Here is a 22,935-nt window from a genome sequence, read left to right as displayed (position 1 = left end):
TAGGCTAGATGTCTAATGCACGCCGTGATCCAATGGGGACAAGCGTCGTCACTTGTCGGCCATTGAATAGAAAAACAGTCAATTAATGTACTTTGAAATAGCAATGGACCGCACAAATTTCAACTGATTTTCAAACCGTTTTTCTTCATAACCGTCAGATATGCAATAAATATACCGTACTGTATACTTTAACATAATTATGACTTACTTTTAAACATCTAGTCTGAATCAGTTCTATGCGAATACGACTTCTTCTAAACCAAGCCGTTTGTATAGTAAATCCGTCAAGAATTCAGCGAGTTAAAAACATTTTTTAGATGGGGGGGGGGGGGGGGGGACACTCACTTTTCGTCAGCTCAAATAGAAACCGCAAAATTCTCCGACGCAAGATGGCAGCGCATTACTCACGCCGCCGACTCAGCCACATGAAATCTAGCTTCTTATAGATATCTTAGGTTCTCTCGGCACTGTGAAGCCTCAAGTGGCCAACGGGCGGCGCAATAACACTCGTTTCTCCACCAGAATTGGGATCAAATACTGTACCAATTGAAACTTGACTCTTTAAACAGTAACATGTCATTCAATTTAAATTCAAGGGACAGAACAATAACATTCAAACACAGAAGCAATGAGCATAGCATACCTAATTGTCTTACATTATATTCTGTTTGGGGCAGCAGCTATTGATTAATTTAGTAGTCGATTAAACTATCAACTAATCAGTTCGAATAATCGAGCAATCGGATTAGGAGTATTTAATGTGTTGCAGAATAAATTTTAGGAGATGTAAAACAAAGGCTTGCCAAGATTGCACTTTCAAAAGGTCATTCAACACAAATACAAAATAAAATTCCCGAGTGTTTCTTCAAATGATGCAGTATTGCACTTTCATTTAAAAAAAATTAAAATACCTGCCTTTAGCCTGAAACGTTATTAAAAACAAGAATAAATAAGGAACTAAACACAACAAAAGAAAAACCGGCTAACTTGCATAGCAAAAGACCGCTAGCTTAAATGCTATGAAATGATAACGTTTTTGCAACGCTCTTAACAAATCGTTCTTAACAAATCGTTCTTACACATATTCCCACAAAAAAACGGCTAAATGTCCTATAAACTAAACTACAAATGCATTAAAAACCTCAAATTAGCTCAAACAACACTTATCTAACATTGGTCTAAATAGGGAGCAGCTGGATTCAGCGATGTTTGACGAGTTATGGCATAGTAACTGTTGCCACTAGAGGGCAGTGTATCCACTCAAAACAAAACTAATGACAACGCCACTTAAATTAAACCAATACTCGAAGCAGCAAAATTTGATTAGTTTTTTTCTAATCGAATTACTTGAGGTAATCAATTAATCGTTGCAGCACTAATTATGTTGTAGCATTTTGTGCAATATGAACAATAACACATGTATGACAACTAATTGCTAAATGCGTATGGTCACTGGAAGCAATCGCCTTATGGTGGATTAGTCACCAATCAATCATTAGGCACATTGAGAATCAGAAAATCGTTCACATTTTTATTTGCATTGACAGATCATTACATTTTTTTCGACCATTACATCAAACAACATAGCATTTAATTCTAATCTAATGCCCTAAAATATATCAAATGAACACTACTAATGCAGAAAATGATGAAAAGTAAAGTGCAAAATGGGTTGGCGTGGGTGTTTTACAAAAAATAAAACCTGGTCAAAACAGACAAACAAGAAATAAAATGTATGACGAATTTAAAAGAAATGATAAATCAGTGCTAAAACTTGTGTCTCTTCTAAATATGATGCTAACATGAGTAAATGCATGTAGTTGAGCGCTACTAGCGCAAACACTGAGTCAAAAGCAGCCTCAATTCACATCCTTCTTGAAGCCCTTTTGTGTTGTCTTTTTGTTCACATTCTGTCTCTGATTAACAATAACAACCAGATTGTGTTTCCACAGAATTCAATCTATAAAGGCGGGTGTGTCAGTCAACCTTTTTAGCGGATGCTACGTGTTTCCCGACGTGAGGTGAATGGTTGCCGTCGTGGATCCGTTAGTCGTGTTGAACTCATGTGTTGTGCCGTCTACAGAGCTCACTTCTGTTCTGGGCCACTCTGATGAGCCGGGGTTCGAACACGGAACCCCGCCTGACACGGAGTTGACCCCGACAGGGGTCATGGGGACGGTCGGAACTGCAGACTGGGGCGTCTTCTTAGCCGGTTTGGCAGCCCCACCGGATCCTAGGAGTCGGGATGTGTGGGTCCGCCTGAGAAAACGCAAATTGCATACAATTATGCAGTCAAAAAATGTTGACAAAGTGTCACCATCGTTGAAAGTGCCCATGCGTTTGTGTGTTGTTTATTCCATACAGTTGCTGAGCATCACTTAAAACGGAATGCGGCCTTACTTGTTGTATGTCTTCAGGATGAAGAGAAGAATGGTGAGAATGATGATGATGCCGATGACAATGACGGCGATCATCGCGCCAGAACCTGGGCGAAGAACAACAGGATGTTATCTTACTGCCATGATATGTGGAGAGCATCACAGGAAGGCTCTTACTCTGGATGAGGATTTGATCTCTGGATTTGGTAATGCTGGAAGGCGATGTTGTGTTTTCAGCTGAGGCGGTTGAAGTTTGCATCTTTAGCATGAACCTACAGAGTAACAAAAGCAGTTAAATATTCTTTAAACTAGAGTTGTCCGATAATGACTTTTTAACTGACGGCCGATATCCCGATACAGGTAGCCCCCAGGTTACGAACGAGTTCCGTTCCTACGATGGCAACGTAACCTGAATTTTCATGTAAATCTGGATTAACCCTTTAAGTACCCCTAAATCTCAAAATAACCATCCAATTACTAGCCAAGTTCAAAAGTATTGTATATTGTTTAATGATGGAGGATATACTGCCTTGTATGACTTAGCAGACTCAGACGCCTGACATGGATAAAGTATAGTTTGGCTGATTTGGCCCACATAAGGCTGTAAGTTGTTTCAGCTAATATACCGTATGCATTTGTAATTAAGTTTAGAGCTACAGTTTGTGGAGTTACGTGTGAGCTATTTCTAACACGTCAGCATTCGTAGCATTTAAGCCACCGGACTTTTGTTAGGAAAATTAGGCTAATTTAATCTACTAAATTTACATATTGATCGACTAGATTAGGGCTGCAGCTATCGAATATTTTAGCAGTCGATTAATCGATGGACTAGTTAGTTCGAATAATCGAGTAATCAGATAAGGAACATGAAAAAATACCTGAGCTGAGCCTCAAACAGTATAAATTTTAAAAAATTAGGATCTATGTAAAACAAAAGAACAATTGGCTAACTTACATAGAAAAATCCACTAGCTGAAATGCTATAAAATGCTAGTTTTTTTTTTTTTTTTTTTTTTTAACAGTGCTCTAAACAAATGTTTCAGACACATATTCCCACAAAAAAATGGCTAATTATACCTATAAACAAAATTATGAATACATTAAAAAACATTAGCTCAAACGAAAACTTAGCTTAGGTTGGTCTTAACAGGGAGCAGTTGGATTCAGCCATGTGAAAAGAGGCAGACCAGAGGGCAGTGTATCCACCCTAATAAATCAAATTAAATCCAAACACTTTCAAAATAAACCATTACAACGCCACTTTAATTACGCGAATACTCGAGGCAACAAAATTTAATTTGAATTTTTTTTCTAATCGAATACTCGAGTTAATCGATTAATTGTTGCAGCACTAGACTAGATGGACGTTTGAAGAATTGTTTTGTGTCAAGTGTTTTATTTTAAAAATGAGTGTACATATGTGTGTTACAGCTTTACAAATTGTCAAAAGTGAAGGAAGTAAAAAGCTTCAAAAAGCACATATGCCTTGTTTGCCGTCTGTACAGTTGAACAACTTCATGTTTACTGAAGACACAACACGTCATATTAATACAGTAAAGAAAAAAATAAGATACTGTGAGGTACAATAAGGTACTGTTTATGTGACAAAAAAAACTAATAACACTGGAGACAAATGGCGGACGAGACTCCTGCGTCTTAAAGTCAAAATCTTGCAGGTCGAGTACGTTGTAACCCGGGGACTACCTGTATTGTCCAACTCCAATCATCCGATACCGATATATAGCGGTCATGGACTTAGCATATTATGGCTAATTGTATTGTGATGCCCACTGGATGCCTTAACAATGATAAATGTAACCACTACAAGATTTTCCAAATAAACATTCTGTATAAATTGAGTGAACAACTTCAATTGAAGTTATGGAAAAAGTGCCTATATTGCACCACGATATTGTTGAAATCAAAATAGTGCAAAGTGCCAATAAGGCACTGCCATATCACGTATGACTCACAGAGTGATGTCAGATTGGCCCAAAAACCGAAAAACTGATATCGATATTATATTTATCGGCAGATATTACCTCTACAACCCCTTGATTTGAGGAGGACTAACAGACATGGATTTTTTTTTTTTCATTCAAAAGTATTTACCGTCTGACTGCATGCACCGAACCGTGACGCTCGTACGGGTACGGTACGTAATGAATACAAATGCCGTTACATTTTTTGTGCACTTTCAAACGGACCAGTGTCAGGTTGGAGAGCGACCTCGCAACAACACTTGCAAATGACTTCTTGAACAGGTTCAGCATTCACACTACGCCAAACGAACGAGTCGATCACATAGTCTCACTCTCCCTCCTGCTGCTCTTTGTTGGTCAGGCAGTGCACTGGAGTTGCTCATTAAAGTTAGCGATGATTGACAGCCAGGTTTGATCTTGCCACAGATGCCTGGAAGCCAAAGCTTCAAGGAGCTGCATGTGTCAATCATCGTTTAACTTGTTAAACAGTTGCTGTGGCAACTCATTGTGTGTAAGTGAGCAGTTTGCGAGGATTTGATTGGACTCACTCAATGAAGCATTTAACAAAGACAAGCATTTTTCGACGTTATTCTTGTTTCAAAATAATTCGGTGGGACAGTAACATGTTTGAAACTTATCACAATTATTGCATTTGAAGTGCTCAAAAGCCATTTATTAAAATATTTATATACATTTTTTTTTCAATTATACTTTGGGAATTAAAAAAAGTGGAAAAAACTTCTTATATGTATCTCTTTCAAATGGATTACATACATTAAACACATGGGCGGCGGGAGGCACTACTTCATGTTTTTTTCACTTATCGCAACGGGTTCTGGTCCCCATTAACCGCGAAAAATGAGAGATGATTTTAATGCATTTTTTTGTTGTTGCACCAAATTTTCAGTCACATCTCTACAAATTTCTGCTCGTGACTCTGACAGAGTGCCCTTACGGGGTTAATTTGTGGGCTGACACAAACCTTCCTGTTTGGATATGCAAATTAAAAATTGCTTGATTGAGAAAGGTTAAAACCAAATCTTCTCAAAGGCATCATGCCGAGCTGCTTTTAATCATTCATGACTCCCGTAATTTTTGGACTATAAGCCGCTACTTTTTTCCCTCATTTTAAATCATGCGGCTTATAGTCCAGTGCGGCTTATTTGTTGATTTATTTGGGTTAATAGGTAAGACTTTATTTGACAGCGGCGTCATAAGACTGCCATGAGACAGTCATAATTATGACGTGACATTATCATGGGCATGAATGATTGCTTATGACAGATGTCATTAAGTATCATCCGGCAAATTATGTCACCAACTCCATTTATGACCAGCGCGGATCTTTTAAAACCATTCAAAAGGGAGATAACACAAAATTACATCTGTCATAAGCATTATTTAATGCTCACGGCAGTGTCATTTCAAAATTATGATGGTTTTATGACAGTCTGATGGCACCACCTTCAAATAAAGTGTTAATAAATTCCATAACTAGCAATTAATGAACCAACAAGAACAGTAACTGAAGAAATAACATGAATTTTGATGTATTTACATCTGTAGGGCTGCAATGCATGCTATGAGGCATGTTGGATGACAACAGTGTTGACAGCAGCTGGCAGCAGAGGTTGACTGTCTCCAAGAGAACAATGATGGCCAAATGAAGCTTCCTGAAGCAATGAAGCTTTGGAGCTAATTGGTTCAAAGCTTCATGGTGGTTCATTTGGTCTTATGACAGTCTTATGATGCCGCTGTCAAATAAAGTGTTGCCGGTTGATACCTTTTGGTGTAAATATCCCATAATACAGTGAGGATAGCTGCGGCTTATAGTCCAGTGCGGCTTATAGTCAGGTGCGCCTTATAGTGCGAAAATTACGGTAAATTTATGTAGCTTAGGCATTTATTGCTTTCTTTTTGCTCCAAAATTGTATGTCATCATCTGTCCATATAAGGCAATTTTTTTTTTTTTTTTTTACTAAAGCTTAATAGTTTTCCATGACAGTAGGTGAACAGGCACTCTTATATGTCACAGAAAATTTTTATTACATGAGAATATATGATAACAACCTCATGTAGTTTTATGACACTTCCAAGGCTTCAATTTACAATCACACTCCAGTTTTAAGTGAAGTGCACGCAGGTCATAAATGGAGTTACTCCATCGTCTTTTCACACGAATAACAAAACAGGGAATGACTAAAATCAATTATTGAAAACATAGCAGGAGGGTGCATTTGAACTGATAGGTTGGCAGCGAATAAACAGTTCATTTTTGAGCATTTCATATCATTTCCTCTTGATTTCCGGTCACTTCCTGTTAATTTGGGGGCCTTTTCAGGTCATGTCCTGTTGTTTTGGGGTTACTGAAATGGAAGTGACGCAAAAATGTCCCCAAATGAATAGGAAGTGACTCAAAATCAACAAGAAGTAACCTGTAAATGCTCTAAAATGAACACGAAGTGACCTGTAGATCCCCACAAAAGTGGCAGTGAATACGTTGGTTTCAGTGCCATTAATTTGACAGCGCTAGACATCCACTCCAGTTAAAATGAATTGGATGTCCTTTTTTGGATGTTTTTATTTTTTTATTTTATTTTTTTATTTTACAAAGTATCACGACTAGGGGTGTAACGGTACACAAAAATTCTCGGTTCGGTACATGCCTCGGTTATGAGGTCACAGTTCGGTTCATTTCGGTACAGTAAGAAAACAAAATGCATAATATAAATGTGCTAGTTGTTTATTACACACCTTTCAACAATAGGAACATTAGCCTATACAAAGCTAGAATTCTGCTCAAAAAGTACCGGGTATTTAAAGACGATAATCCAACAACAATTTGCCTTTCAGACCCCGCGTATTGGACAGCTTTCTTTCTGAAAGAAAGAAGAAAAAACAAGTCCTGTGCTAAAGAGAAAAGAAATCCCAATGACAACGATTTTAACATGTATTTTACAAATGAAATGCCTCAATGAATCATTTTTTTTTCTAATGAACGGTTTTCAAAAGCTTTATTGGTGGATTTTCTCAAGTTAAAACGCCACACAGAAATTAATAAATTTAATTGTATAAGCGGGATCTGTGTATTATTCTTATCATTTAATTGCAGGTGTTTTAGCTCATTTCAATGTATTTTATTTGAAGGGCTATTATTTATTTTATTATGTGTTTATATTTTACAAATGTAATGTAGTATTCATTTATATTCAGGGGTGCACATACAGTAAGTGATCCGCATGCGCGCATGCGTACTGGACGTAGACAAACGCGCTGGCTCTCAACGGCTTCCATACGCTTTTGCATACCGATGGCTGACCACTGTATTTGCGGCGGACACGAGAAAATCACATCTCAAAATGTCAAAGAGGCAGGCCCCACTGAGTAATTATTTCTGTGTTCCTCCACCCCCGTCAAAAGGCAGACAGACGACAGAGACGTCACCAGAGCTACCGAAAAAAAAGGACTTTTGCTGAAAAGAGGCCGCAGGAGGTACCATGGCTAGAAGCAAATGATGCTCGCACGGAAATGTGGTACAAAATTTGCCGTGAGAATCCCAATGTCGCTGATAAGAGCAGAGCATGTTATGTAGGGTCAAAGAATTTCAGCCATCCAAACTTTGAAAATCACGAAAAAAACAGAGCATATGGCAATTAAGCAAACTATCGATGTCAGACAGCACCCCACTCGCCCTATTGACAAGTGGCGGAATAAAGTTAATGAAGAAGAGCGCCATGCACTGACAAACGTGTTTTTGCTCTCATTTCACAAAGCTAAACATGCACGTTCAATGAGCTCTTATGAGGAGTACATCCCACTTTTACAAAGGCTTGGAGTTAATGTGGGAGCCGCATAATGCCCTTTATTTTGAATGAGTGCTTTTACGTTTATTTCTTTACATTTCACTTCAACGTAATGGCAATTTTGTTGTGCCAGTTGATGTTAATCAAGCATTAATTGTTAATATAATTAATTAAAGATAATTGGCTCTAAGTAAAGCTTGTCATAATTTTATCGAATCAGGCGGGAATCAGGCGGGAATCAATGAGGACCAAGTCACATCTCCAGGTCCTCCTCTGATAACCTGGGCAAAAAAAATATGTGCACCCCTGTTTATATTGTATATTTTATGTTGTATAACTTTAGTTCCTATGTGAATATTAGTTCCTACTTGTTTTGTTGTGGTAGGAGGGTTTTGTATTGAACACCAGGCCGTGTTTGTTATTAATATAGCAGAGAAGACAGCAGTAAATCAACAAAGACAGTCAACTGTGCCCCGATCTACCACTCAAGAGATCTGATGGACTCAAGAAGTGAGTTACGATTGCATATTAGTTTGAAAATCGACCGGATACACCATATTTTTACACGAGTGACTTCCGGTCTGCCTGATCCTAGCTAGTAGTATTGACGCAGGACGGCCGCGTCTCGCGTCAAATAAAAAACTTCCATTCTTTTCACGTGCGTCCCATTGAGTCGCTTCTGGGACGCGTCTAACACGCGGCCACACTGCGACTGGTGTGCATTGGCTGATTGACTTTAACGCCCGCGTTTTACTGCATTCTCGCGATGGCCACGTTGTCGCGCCGTTGACGTTTCTGGGTTATATACTGTCCTACCGTGTTGGTCCTTATTATAGTTGAGAAGAAGGAGTAAATATAATCTACACAAAGAAACTGTAACCCGATCGACTCACAGCCTTGAAAAGTAAGGGTTACATTATGTCAGAAACTCGTTCAGTACGCCTCCGTTCCGAACCAAGCACCCCGTACCGAAACAGTTCAATACAAATACATGTACCGTTACACCCTTAATCACCACATATAACTTTTTTGATATATTGTCATATCCCCATGTGGAAAGTGCTCACAGCTAAACATAAAAAAAAAAAAAGCTTTCACATGATGTCTGGTCTTTTTTTTCTTTTTTTTTTTTTTCTTTTTTTTTCAAGGGAATGTACTTAAATCTAACCATCATTCCGGTTGTGACTTATTGCATCCTATTTGACTGAAATGGGTTTTGCATTGCAGTGACGTTCTGTTCTCTCGCTGGAGGGCAAACATTACGTGACAATCACTGGCGATGTTGACATATTATTAACCCCGCACATTAGCGGCAACATATATCATGCTGAATGTTTGCAGAGGTGACAGCTCCTGATAAGTGGTTTCTTGATGCTCAGACATCCTCTCATTATACAGCACACGCAGTTAAAATTGTTAAGATTCACATGAAGGTTTTGAGACAGGCTGTTTTGCAAGTCTAATCTTTGCGGTTTCCCTACAAAATATTATATATTTAAAATTCTGATCCCTCACCTCATAAAAAAAACTATGATATACTAGGGCTGCAGCTATCGAATATTTTTGTAATTGAGTATTCTACTGAAAATTCCATCCATTAATCGAGTAACCCGATAAAACATTTTTCACTTTGCCCTGAACCAACAAACCAATACGATAGTCATCAGTAAAAGTGAATACTTACTTATGTGAATACAGGTAGTCCCCGGGTTACAAACGAGTTCCGTTCCTACGCTGGCGATCTGACCCGAATTTCCACGTAAATTGGAATTAATCCTTAAAGTACCCCTAAATAACCCCTAAATCTCAAAATAAGTATCCAAAAACATGTATTATAAGTCATATAAATAAGTAAATTAAAAAAAGATCCAGCGACCCCTCGTTTTTCGCGATTAATGGGGACCAGAACCTGCAGCGATAAGTGAAAAACAGCGAAGTAGCGACCCCCCCCACCAAATTTTCTATGTACAAATAAGACTTTTTTTCCACGTTTTTCCCCCCAAAGTATAAAAGTATACAAAAAAAAAACTTTCATGTATATATATATATATATATATATATATATATATATATATATATATATATATATATATATATATGGCTTTTAAACACTTTAGGTGTAATAACTATGATGATTTTTGAACATGCTACTGTCCCACCGAATTATTTTTAAACAAGAAAAAATAGACGCCTAATCATTAAAAAAACAAAAAAAAAACAAAATTGCTTGTCTTTATTAAATGCTTCATTAAGTGAGTCCACTAAAATCCAATCAAGTTGCTCACTTACACACAATGAGTTGCCACAGCAAGTTAAACTATGTTAACGCATGCAGCGCTTTGAAGTTTTGGCTTACAAGCGTCTCCGGCAAGATCAAACCGTAACTGTCTGTCAATCATCATTAACTTTAATAAGCAACTTCAGTGCACTTCCTGACCAAGAAAAGCGGCAGGAGTGAGGTGAGAGTGAGAGAGTACGTGATCGGCTCGAGACAGCTCTATAAAACACAGCTTTTTTTTTTTTTTTTTTAAATTGAACAAAAATAGCGAGGGATCACTGGACTGTGAGGTATGTTGTGTTAAATGCTGCTATATTCAATGACTATTTGGGCTTTACTAGTGAATCAGTCGCCTTGCTGAGAGAAATGGGTGCTGCAGGCATGCAAACTGGTTAGGGGTGAAAAAGGTGACAAAGTAACATGGACACACGGCACGCGCGGAAAAGTGCATTTCAAAGTGCAACCAGAGAAATCTCGAATTAAACGCAGTACACAATAATTTAACATATACAAGTCTAAATCTCTCATCCTGATATCAGAACATATAAGACACATTAAGTAGCAAATTATACAAAATCTAAATGATAAAATATACAGTATGTCCCATTTACATTAAGCAGAGAACAGCTGTACAGCATAAAATATGAATTTACAGGTACAGTATAAATTCCATTCACTTAAAGGGTATGTAACGGCAAAGGGGGTGTGAGACATCAATAGAACCGTTATGTGCCAAGATAACAAATATTGATAAAGTTAACAAAAAAAATCAATCACATTAATGAGCAATTATCGAAAATAGATCGAAAATGACGAACATTTCCGTAAGTGTTCCAGAAACAGCCGAATGGGGCAGCGACGTCACACGAAGTGATTGACAGTCGAGGCGGAGCCAGGTGCCATTGTTTTTTATCGACGAGAGAGTAGCGTTCGGGTTTGTTTGACCAAAACATCACTAAAATGGTTCAAAACTGCTGTGCTATGTGGAGTACAAATAGCTATTTATCGGAATATAGTATCCAAGAGTTCCCGAACGCGAAAAAAAAAAGCTGGACTACGCAGACAATGGGTAAAGTTCATCCGTGCAAAGAGGGCTAATTTTCTAGACCCAGCCTCCGGCGCGGTTTTCTGTTATTTTCCACCTGAAAGCTTCTCGAACTATGGACAAGTGAAATCGGGTTTTGCTGCAAGATTGCTGCTCAAAGCAGATGCGGTGCCCACCATACACCAGCCACCTAAATGTCCCGAGATATCAAGAAAGAGGATGACTGGCAAAGGAGGCTAAGGCTAAGCAAAGGAGGGGAGCAGCCAAGCTCGAAATGGCCAGAGTGAGTACTCTTTTACAATGAAAAAATATCACGCATTGGATACAGGACCGGACACATGTATAAATTATCGCTCGTAAAATATATAGAACAAATCCTCTGATCCCATTCATATTTGTGTCTGTTGGCAGAGCGAAAAACTATGATAGCGCAATAAATGATGATTATTCTATACATTACTTTATTTTGCGGTCACGGTGTAGCAGCTTCACAAAAAGAAATGCAAACAATATCATTCGTTGTTTCCCACACGATCTGCTGCCGATGTTTCATCAGTGTCATTTCTCCCCTCAATGACCGTTTCATACGCTGCATTGGCGTTCGTTTGGGCTCAAATTGGTAACCTAAAACACCGATTAAAGCTTCGTAACTGTCCTCGTCACCATTAGATGAACATTCGTTACGTCCTTCTACGTCGGATTCGTCGCTGAAACTAGAAACGAAATTGTCTGCCATCATCGCCGCCATTCAGTATTAAAGCACTGAGCCTTTTTTCTTGTTGAAGGAACACCCCTCACTGTCAATTCTGAATTGTCTTTTATTGACAACGAGGGGTGTTTCTTCATGAGGGAACCTGGAATATGTGCAGGACGAACACAATGCAACAGCATAAACAGCTCAAAACACCGCTAATTCTCCCCTCACTAGAAGGAATTATATTGATGCAGACAGGCGTCACACACACAATCTGCCAGATCTCGGGCGCCGGTCGTTTTAGCTTGACAATCGAGCCAAATTTCTCTCATTTTCTTGTGTTTGATTGATTGGTTGGTTGGGTTGGTTGGTTGGTACAGTGGGGAGAACAAGTATTTGATACACTGCCAATGGGTTTTCCCATTGACAGTGTATCAAATACTTGTTCTCCCCACTGTAGGTAGGTAGGTGGGTAGGTGGGTAGGTCGGTAGGTCGGTCGGTAGGTAGATAAAAAAAATTACAAGTCTTCAAAAGCATTAACTGTAGTGATCATAACTTTATTTACATTCAACCAAAGCAATACGTCCCATGGTCTTTAACTTCAATTGATAGGGCATCATACTGGATAAACAGAAGTACACATGTAAGCTGTTTTATGAATGGGGGGGTGTACGAACAGCTAGAGCTGGGAATCTTTGGGCACTTAACGATTCGATTATGATTACGATTCAGAGGCTCAGATTCAATTATAAAGCGATTATTGATGCACCCCCCTCCTTTTTTTTTTTTTTTTTTTTTTTTTTTTAAATGTTTTGTACATTAGTTCCAAAATTGTTCAAAAATACTCTCAGGCTAAACCAAACTACTATTTCAGTATCAAGTTAACATATAGCAGTAAACAATATACAAAAATAATAGTAAATAAAAAACTCCAGTCCCCATTCTGTATCAGCAGCTTTAAACAACATTCAATTAATTTAATGTTGTGAATCAACCGTTAAAGTTGTTAAAATTGCTCCCGTTATTCCATAATTTCCCTTTTGTCTTCTTTCGACATGTGAAAGTTTTAAAACTATTTTAAAGATAGATTCAAGTCAATATTTTACCGATTTAGGAGTATTTTAGATAAAAAGTTAATTAGGTTTGCTTGGAAGGTTCGCTACAACAGCCTTGCAGGGAAGTGTACTGCTTTAAGATGGCGGCTGTTTACTAACGCCCGCATCTAGCTTTTTGTAGGTGTGCTGCTAACGCTACCGAATCTATAAAGCATCTAGTCCTATATAAATGATATCTACCGTAACATTATGTGGATGTACTTTGTACCAGCTTTTCGGCAGCAGTCAGGTATGTTGTTGTGTTTTTTATCTCATGGCATGAGTTGAGCTAGAGCCGTGAGTTGAGCATTGGCATTACCCGAGGGGCCGGGTAATGAGAAGCATGATGTTTAGCTACTCTCACTCCGTTGCTCATTGACCGCGCGGCGCGCTGAGTGTGTTGTACTTCTGCTTTACTTGGCATATTTCAATAATCGGAATTTGGATGTTTGTGAATCGTTCTCGAATCTTCCACGGCCGAATCGCGAATAATCTAAGAATCGGAAATTTTGCACACCTCTACGAACAGCGGTTTGATAAACTCTCGATGGCTAAACAAATGAAACGACCTCCACAACAAGGCAAAACTCTTCCCTTTCTGTAATTATCGGAGTATAGATGGGCCTTAAATTACTCGTTGTCAAAAATAACTGGTGACCATTCAGAACTTTACTAACAAAGCCCTGAACATGACTTGTATGGAAGGCACTAGTTCATCACTCTAGTTACCTCATTGCTCATGATTTTTTTTTTTTTTTTTTTATCGTTAACAAGCGCTTTACAAAGGGGCCTTAAATAACTCGTCACAACGCCAACTGGCGACAATTCAGATCCCAACTGACGTTCGCTAACTTTACTAGCGAAGCCCTGTGTGAAAGGCGCTAGTTAGCCCCTCCGCAGTTAGAGCTCCCTCGAGTAACTGCGTTCTACGAGGCGGTGAAATATCGAGGACTATCTAAAGTCAGTTATCAAGAAATTAAGCGAATACGTGTGTTATAAACACCATTACAAGCGCAGGAATTGATCGAACGACACGATTGAATGATTTATGAAGACTATTATAGGCCATCACTCAAACTTTTAGCTTTAAGAAGTTAACCATTTTTGACATTAATCCCTTACCTTGCCGCAATTTCCAATGGGTCCGGTGCTCGACAGGTGTTCGGCCATTCCTTACTGCGCGGCGAAACGTCTACACAATGCTCAGCGCACTTGCGCAACCATCCGCACACATGCGCGCATCGGTTAGAAGCGGCGAGTACTCGCTATTTTTGTTTTTATTTCGTTTTTTACAACATTTTCATTGCCTCAAAGATACTTTTTGATTGTACAGTGCCCTCCATAATTATTGGCACCCCTGAAAAAGATGTGTTTTTTTTCTTCTAATATATATTTTTTTAATTCAAATAATATGGGACCTTAATGGAAAAAAAGAAAAATCAACCAACCTTCAATACAAGTGCATTCATTCAGTGGGGGAAAAAAATCCCACATAAAGAAAAAATTATTTGACATCAAATAATGTGTGTCACAATTATGAGCACCACTGGTGTTAATACTTTGTACAACCCCTTTTTGCCAACAAAACAAGGTCTGGGGACTGAGATGGCCATGGGAGGAGCTTGATTTTGTGTCTGGTGAACCATTTCTGTGTAGATTTGGCCATATGTTTAGGGTCATTGTCTTGCTGAAAGACCCAGTGACGACCCATCTTCAGCTTTCGGGCAGAGGGCAACAGATTTTGATTTAAAATGTCCTGGTATTTCAAAGCATTCACGATGCCATGCACCCTAACAAGGTTCCCAGGGCCTTTGGAAGCGAAACAGCCCCACAGCATCACTGACCCACCCCCATACTTCACAGTGGGTATGAGGTGCTTTTCAGCATACGCATCTTTCGTGGCACGCCAGACCCACTTAGAGTGTTTGTTGCCAAAAAGCTCAATCTTGGTCTCATCTGACCAAAGCACACAGTCCCAGTTGAAGCCTCAACGTCGTTACCCAGGTACTACCTGTACTGTATGTCTGTGTATTTATTTAATTGGAAAATGGATACAAATGGATATTTTTAGATTTGCTTCTCTTTTATATTGCATCACTACTTGATGCAGTTCATATTTTTGACAGTCCTGTTAAATGGAAGCTGCCATAATCATTGTACAATCTTTCATTAAAATATAGAAATATAATGTGGCATATTGTTGGCCTATATTGTGAATAGAAGATTTTTTGCCATATCCATATATATTCAAATATATCCTCCACCATTAGCTGTACGCAAGAGAGCATGACTGTGCGAGAAATCAGCAGGTAGCTGTATTTGCATACGTCAGGAAAAGGGGAACGGTAGTAAATCAGGTCACGGGATGGTGCTTCCTAGTCAACATGTGACACTTACAGTATCTCTATATTGTTCCACAAATCCTCATGTGACGCACTTTCACCTTAAGCAAACAACATTTTGAAGGTCTGTAAACCAGGACAGCGTCATACAGGAACTAAACTGACCAGTACTTTTAAAGGTCACGGTTGCACAATGAATCGCGTTGTTTTAATTTAAATTTCCAAATCTGACACTGTGGCAGTTTTGTACTTTTTCATAAGTCTGGAAGTGACGCTTCTACCTTACCCTAAAGTTTGAATATTTAAGAAACACATGTTTTTAAACTAAAGGTCTGTCACCATTGAAAGAAATAAATATTTTATTCCATATTTTAGCACACTAGCAAGTGATAATATACTAATACTGCTAAACAACAATGGTAAAGATGAGATAGGGAATCTGAGGAGTACACGTAGAAAAATCAAAGGTTGCAAAGGGCAATTTAGGGTAATTTATTAACTCATTTGCTGCAATTGACAATGATACACGTTCAATCCATTTTAACTGGGAGAGCCTGGTGGAGAATGATCGCTGCCAGCCCTACCAGTTCAAATAGATTTGATGTCTATTGCAGTCAATGGCAGCAAAAGAGTTAAAGGTGATTAGGCTTTTCAAAGTTTTGGGTTGGCTTGATAGACATCCAATTTGGGGCTGCAGCTACGATTATTTTAGTCATCAATTTATGAAATAGTCAATTTATCGAAAAATGCGCTGCAAAAAACATTTTAGGAGATGTCAAACAAAGGCTTGCTAAGATTGCGCTTTCAAAAGAGCATTAAACGCAAATACAAAAATAAAATTCCCGAGTGTTTCTTCAAATGAAAGGAATTGGACTCCCATTTAAAAATAAAATACCTGAGATTAGCCTCAAACGGTATAAAACAATAAATTAATGAGGATCTAAACTCAACAAAAGAACAATTGGCTAACTTGCATACATTGCTGGCCAAACTATTGGCACCCCAGAAATTCTGTCGGATAATGCTCAATTTCTCCCAGAAAATGATTGCAACTTCAATGAATGAAGCTACTTTTTTTGGATTGAATAATAAAGACACACATCTACCTCCATATGGCTCCGCCCAGAGGATACAATTTTTGACTGGGGTAACTACATTGGCACGACACCGGCGGGCATACCATAGTCAATGGATGACGATCTTGGCGAAAAGTATTGCCTAAGCAGCCTGATTTAGAATTCCCCTCAAGAATGATGCAGGCATGAAAATGGGTCAGGGGTTAAAAAGGTGAGAAGGGTGTAAAGGAAATATGTTTTGTCGTCCTGCCAAAATGTCCTCCGTCGGCGAAACGTCCTACATGAGGCGAATTTGACAATTTTTATTTTTCACAAAAGGCTTAATATTCGAGTTAGCGTGGGTTTAATTAGTTGAAGGAGTTGATTTCAACCACCATTGACTCGCGCTAGCTTAGCCACTCCGGAGCCCTGAAACTAACAAATAACTGGCAAACTGCACAGAATTTGTTCAAATCAACTCCAACGACTAATTCAACCCCGGCTAACTCAAAGATTAAGCCTAATGTAAAAAATTCTGAACTTCCCCTTTAAAATAAAGACCATTGAATATGGCCATTAAAATGTTGTCTATAAAAGTTTTAGAGCAATAAAACAAACAACAAAAATGAATAAAATAAACAAGAATCCTTCAAAGTATTTCATAATGGGTCCAAATTATTTTTCGAACAGATCACGTGACTATAGCACCCTAGAGACAGCCGTTTGCTTTGCTTAGCCAAAACTACAGCTGAGGAGGCAAGATGGATATTTAGAATTTCTTTAAACCTAAGCTTTCAAAACCTTCAACAACAACAGAGCTTGAACCGAGGATTGAGCACGAGCAGTATCAAAAAGTCCTGGCTGTCGTGTTACCTGTTGTGCTGTAATTCCAAGTGGTGCTTGAATTGGATGCTTATAGCGGTCGACAGTCTTTTTGAGCCAGCGCAAAGTTCGCAGCCCACGGAGGTATTTTTGTCATCTTTACTGGACAAAAATGTGAAGTAATGACTGTGTTTCCAGTGTGCAAATGCAGCCGTTTGTAGTATATCTCCTGCCTATTTCATTGTATCCTGGCGAGGTAGCAAGGCGATGTTGTTTTGGCCGCAAACTCCCAGTGCTCACGGCTCACGCATCATGGTAATACACGTGACCCGTTTTTTTTCCATCCCCGATTAGAAAATGTGACATGTAATGTAACTCCCATGACTACAGTATTCTTCATTCTACAGACATTATGGGGCAATAACAAAATAGTAACGCAAAGGCATCAAGGAAAGTTACTTTAATCAGATTACTGATTTAGAAAAATGAACGCGTTAGATTGCTCTTTACTGAAAGAAAGTAATCAGATTACAGTTAGGCATTACTCACATAACGTGTTACTGACAACACTGCTTTTATATTACCGTTAAATACACAAGCTTGACGCTAACTTAACGGGAGCTAGTTTTTCACCGGAGATTTGGCTAGCTCTGGCAGTGTTCAACGCAAGCTGCAACGAACAGCAGTAACTTTGTCATACCGCAAAATATGAAAACGATTGAAACTACGGTTGTTCCGATCATGTTTTTTTGCTCCCGATCCCGATCGTTTTAGTTTGAGTATCTGCTGATCCCGATATTTCCCGATCCGATTGCTTTTTTTTTTTTGCTCCCGATTCAATTCTAATCATTCCAGATAATTTTTCCCGATCATATACATTTTGGCAATGCATTAAGAAAAAAATGAATACAACTCGGACTAATATATACATTCAACATACAGTACATAAGTACTGTATTTGTTTATTATGACAATAAATCCTCAAGATGGCATTTACATTATTAACATTCTTTCTGTGAGAGGGATCCACGGATAGAAAGACTTGTAATTCTTAAAGGATAAATGTGACTTTGTATATTGTGACTAAATATTGCCATCTAAAGTATTTGTTGAGCTTTCAGTAAATAATACTGTAGCCATTTAACTGTTCTGCCCAAATGCATGATGGGAAGTGCAACCATGACTGTGCATAGTGGTACCAATTGATATATCTTCTCTGCGTTGGGAAATAACATAGGGTGTTAAGAAAAAGATCAATTACTACCTTTCTTCCCCACATTGCTTCCCACGATGTTTCTAATCGTAGGGAGAGGGATTGTAAGGCTTTAGCCAATTAAAAAGAGGCTCCCAAAGGCTGCCAAAATTCACTCTACTCATTTTACGCTGCCTTTTAGCTCTATATATAGGTAAAACGGAGCCATTACAGATTAAATGCAACAATGCGTGAGTGGGTCTTGCAGCGCATGTGTTAATTGCGTTAAGTATTTTAACGTGATACATTTTTTTTTAAATTAATTACGGCCGTTAACGGGATAGATTTGATAACCCTACCTTAAGCCTAAACTGAAGACTCTGGATGAGTGTAACATATTATGTCTGTAACGTTAAATACAATTAGAAAACAAATTAATTAAAACACTATATATATACATATATATATATATATATATATATATTAAAAAAGGCATGTCCTATATTTTTTTGCCGATTCCGATACTTTGAAAATGACGTGATCGGACCTGATCGATCGGCGTCCCGATCGATCGGGACATCTCTAATTGAAACCATTACTCACCAAATTCAATATGCTGGCAAATGCATTCATTTAAAAAAAATTGGGAGTGAGACCTCCGCTCGTCCAGCGAACGTGAATTTGTGCTTAGGACAAGATCATCTGTCGCAATTAGCCATCTTCGACGCTATCCTTTTTTTCCACTTCAAGCTTGTTTCTCACTCAGCGGTTGTGAGACTTAAAACCTCGACGAAGTTGCTCTTCCAGCTAAGCCTAGGCTAACATTCGTCTTTGTAAGTTTTTAATTAGTTTGTATTTTGAATTTGAAAGGAAAATGTGTTTTGTTTTTGGGGAACTTTTTTTGGTGCTAACCAGTTGAAGCTACTCACACATGGAAAAATACTATTGTACAACGTTTTAAATATATTCATTTTGTATATTTCAGTTACCAAGATTTGAGAGATGAATAAATTGAAGAATTTATGCCTTGTGTTTGGAGTGTTTGTTTTTGGGTTTGCTGGAATAGCATCACTGACACACGCAGCATCAAACAGGGGAAGTGGCTTGGCACATGAAAAATAACGAATACGTACTACTGTATGACGGAAAATTTTAGTGGTTTTGTAACCGCGACGTTTTCATAGCATGGTAAACCATTAAGGTAACCGGCACATGCCTACAGCCGACCCCCCCACCCCCCTTAAAAAGTTTCTCCTCGGATCTACGCGATTCACGTAGGCCATCCTTTTTGGCTTCAAAACGGCGAATTTCGTCGAAAGGTGAGAGATTTTTATGCCTGATTGATGGGAAACAAAAAACGCTCATTGTCAACTTATTATTATAAATATTCTTGTAAGTTAATTTTACTGCTGACACTGCGTTTCGGGGTCATCAACATATTGCCCCCCCCAAAGTCAAACTCGGCCTATGAATTTACTAGAGCTGCAACGATTAATCGATTAACTCGAGTATTCGATTAGAAAAAGATATTCGAATTAAATTTTGCTGATTCGAATATTTGTTTAATTAAAGTGACGTTGTAATGGTTTATTTTGAAAGTGCTTGCATTTAGTTTTATTGTTTTGGGTGGATACACTGCCTTCTACTCGGCCTCAATTCACATGGCTGAATACAGGTGCTCCCTGTTAAGACCAACATAAGCAAAATTTTGTTTGAGGATTTTTTTTTTTTAATGCATTCGTAATTTAGTTTATAGGTATATTTAGCCTATTTTTGTGGGAATATGTGTCAACCATTTGTTAAGAGCATTGTACAAAAGTTTTTGCATTTTATAGCATTTGAACTAGCGGACTTTTGCGATGTAAGTTAGCCAATTGTTCTTTTGTTGTACATAGATCCTCATTTAAAAAAAAAAAAATTAAATACCGTTTGGGGCTCAGCTCAGTTAATTTAATTTTTCATGTTCCTTATCCAATTACTCGATTATTCGAACTAATGGTTTATCGATTAATTGACTACTAAAATAATCGATAGCTGCAGCCCTATAATTTACCCAAAAAGGAGTAGGATGAAGCATTTGCTTATTAAAACCTACCCCGTTTTATTTTCTCAATTATCAGTGTCATATTACTAGTCCTCATATTAACAAAAAAAATAAAGTAAGTAACCTACATATACACAAGATGAAAAATAAACACCAAATAAAAAGGACCAAGCCTATAACAGATCTGTGAAAACCTTATGATTAAACCCCTTCCTCTTCCCTAAAATAATGTGCTTATACCGCTTCCTAAACTGGGTCAAGCTTGGAAATTGCTTAAGATTGGACGTCTATTCCTAACAATGGCAGTCAATGAGGCAAATACTTTTCAAGAGTGAGGGGTGGCTTGTGCCCTTTTATCGCAAAAAAATAAATAAATAAAATAGAGCCGCCTCAGCATCAGCCGAATCACACTAACAACAACAACAACAAAACAGTCATCAGTAGTGTAGTAAGTTGACAATAAGCACCAATATACACACAAAACAAACATTAAAGTAGCCAGAATTTACCTCCAACGCTCCACTGTGATATCAGTCCGCGATTTCTCCAAATGAGAAGATGATGAGCGTACGTCTCACCCTCACCGACCCTCTCCCTCCCTCTCTCAATGAACAGAGTGGGCATAGTCCACTCAAGACGAGTGAAGTCCTGTCCAACGTCGGCCCCCCTTCCCCCCTTCCTGTCTCGTGAAAGACAGCAGAGGGACTAAAGAGTTTAAAAAGAAGAGGGATGCCAATTACTTCGTGTGTGCAAGTGAGAAAGAAGAAGAGGTTTTTCACTTTGTGCGGCTGAAAATCTTAAATCGAAGGTAGCTGGTTTTTCAGGTCCTCCCGCTCGGTCCTTAGGCGTGCCCGTCGTGGCGCCTGTTCAAAAAAAAAACAGCTGAAGCTGCCATGTTGGCGGGAGTTCTTAGACCAGGGCGTTCCTGGTTTGAAACGTAAAACTCATTTAGTTTAATTCCCATGCGTAGTACCTCGACCAAAGAGGGGAATACAAGTGTGGAATCACCAGTCTTGGACGAGCACTCACTCAGACATTTTATCTAGTAGAACAAACTAAGATAAAAAGCTTGAAAAAAAATAATGAATTATTTCAAAAGTGCAACTCTTAAAGAGCATATGACACGAGAAAAAAGTATTAAATGGCATTATTATGTGAATTAGAATCATATTTTGAGATGATTCGACTATATACAACAATTTATCGAAGCACAGATGACGAGAAATTAGTCTTTTAATCTGCCGGTTAGCCACGCCTACCATTATAGGGCTTTAGCGTCCCCAACAGGTGGATGACGTCAGCGGTAGACTGGGCTCATCGGTTTTACTATTCAGCCCATTGAGGGGGAATTATTCAGAACGAGGAAAACGCGACGAAGAGAGCCGCAAAATGTCATTGTTTCAGTCTCTCTACTCCAATATTTTTACAGGATATTCATTTTATCCAAGTATTTTTCCCCAATAGCTATATAAATGGCTTGAGAAGGACCAGTCAGCCCGTCGAGGGAGAACTATTCACAACGAGGAAAACGCGACGAAGAGAGCGGCAAAATGTCATGGTTTCTGTCTCTTTACTTCAATATTTTTACAGGATATTCTTTTTATCCAAGTATTTTCCCCAACTGCTAAATAAATGTCATTGTCATGACAAATAACAGTCTTGTGCTGAATGGAATATGAAATAATAAAAATGCATTCATTCAGGACAACATGGCAAAATTACTCCATAATGGTCAAAACTGTCGACTTCACCTTTACTGTCGCACCTCCCGAACGATATTTTATGACAACTAAATCGGACATATGTCATTTCCCTTCCCCGGCTTCGGAGAATGTAAACAAACCAGAAGGCGTGACAGCTAGCCGACATGCTAACCTGAACCGAGTGATGTTTCAAAGTCTTCGAAACGGAAAATCACATAAATATCCTGGATTATTTGACATGACGACCCGGTTGTCGATTGTCTTCGCGGATCGGCAAACCGCCCGGCGGAGAGCAATTTAAAGTTCGTTCCCTGGAGGAGGGTGGCTGGAGTTGTTGTGCAGCTAACGTGCTGCTGCTAATGAACATTAGGAGAGCTTTTTACATGCCTGTCAATGATCAAACGTAAGTAGTCCTTCATGAAAAGGAAGTTTGTAGTGTTTACTTTGTAATCGCTGTATTCGTATTTGACATAATACAAAACAAGATGTTTACTTACTTCCT

The 22,935-nt window shown here is 38.6% G+C and overlaps 1 protein-coding gene across 1 annotated transcript; it reads right to left on the bottom strand.

Moving 5' to 3' along the window:
* Positions 1-1,526: 1,526 nt before the first annotated feature.
* Positions 1,527-21,550, bottom strand: ncmap (non-compact myelin associated protein). Its single transcript, XM_057858614.1, has 4 exons — positions 21,240-21,550; positions 2,556-2,650; positions 2,401-2,485; positions 1,527-2,259 (listed from the first exon to the last, which is right to left on the bottom strand). The coding sequence occupies exons 2-4, from the start codon at positions 2,644-2,646 to the stop codon at positions 2,001-2,003; spliced, it is 435 nt and encodes a 144-aa protein (XP_057714597.1). The 5' UTR covers positions 2,647-2,650; positions 21,240-21,550; the 3' UTR covers positions 1,527-2,000.
* Between the last annotated feature and the right edge of the window lie 1,385 nt (positions 21,551-22,935).

Source organism: Corythoichthys intestinalis, chromosome 15 (genome assembly GCF_030265065.1).
Source record: "Corythoichthys intestinalis isolate RoL2023-P3 chromosome 15, ASM3026506v1, whole genome shotgun sequence".
In the NCBI taxonomy this organism is placed as follows: domain Eukaryota; kingdom Metazoa; phylum Chordata; class Actinopteri; order Syngnathiformes; family Syngnathidae; genus Corythoichthys; species Corythoichthys intestinalis.
Note: the sequence above shows the minus strand (reverse complement) of the source record. Positions and strands in the feature narration are given on the sequence as shown.

Excerpts from the sequence above, each read along its gene's own strand:
- ncmap (XM_057858614.1), bottom strand. The coding sequence starts at position 2,646 with ATGCTAAAGATGCAAACTTCAACCGCCTCAGCTGAAAACACAACATCG. Across the intron at positions 2,486-2,555 it reads AGATCAAATCCTCATCCAGA|GTTCTGGCGCGATGATCGCC; the intron begins GTAAGAGCCTTC and ends TTCTTCGCCCAG. Across the intron at positions 2,260-2,400 it reads ATCCTGAAGACATACAACAA|GCGGACCCACACATCCCGAC; the intron begins GTAAGGCCGCAT and ends GCGTTTTCTCAG.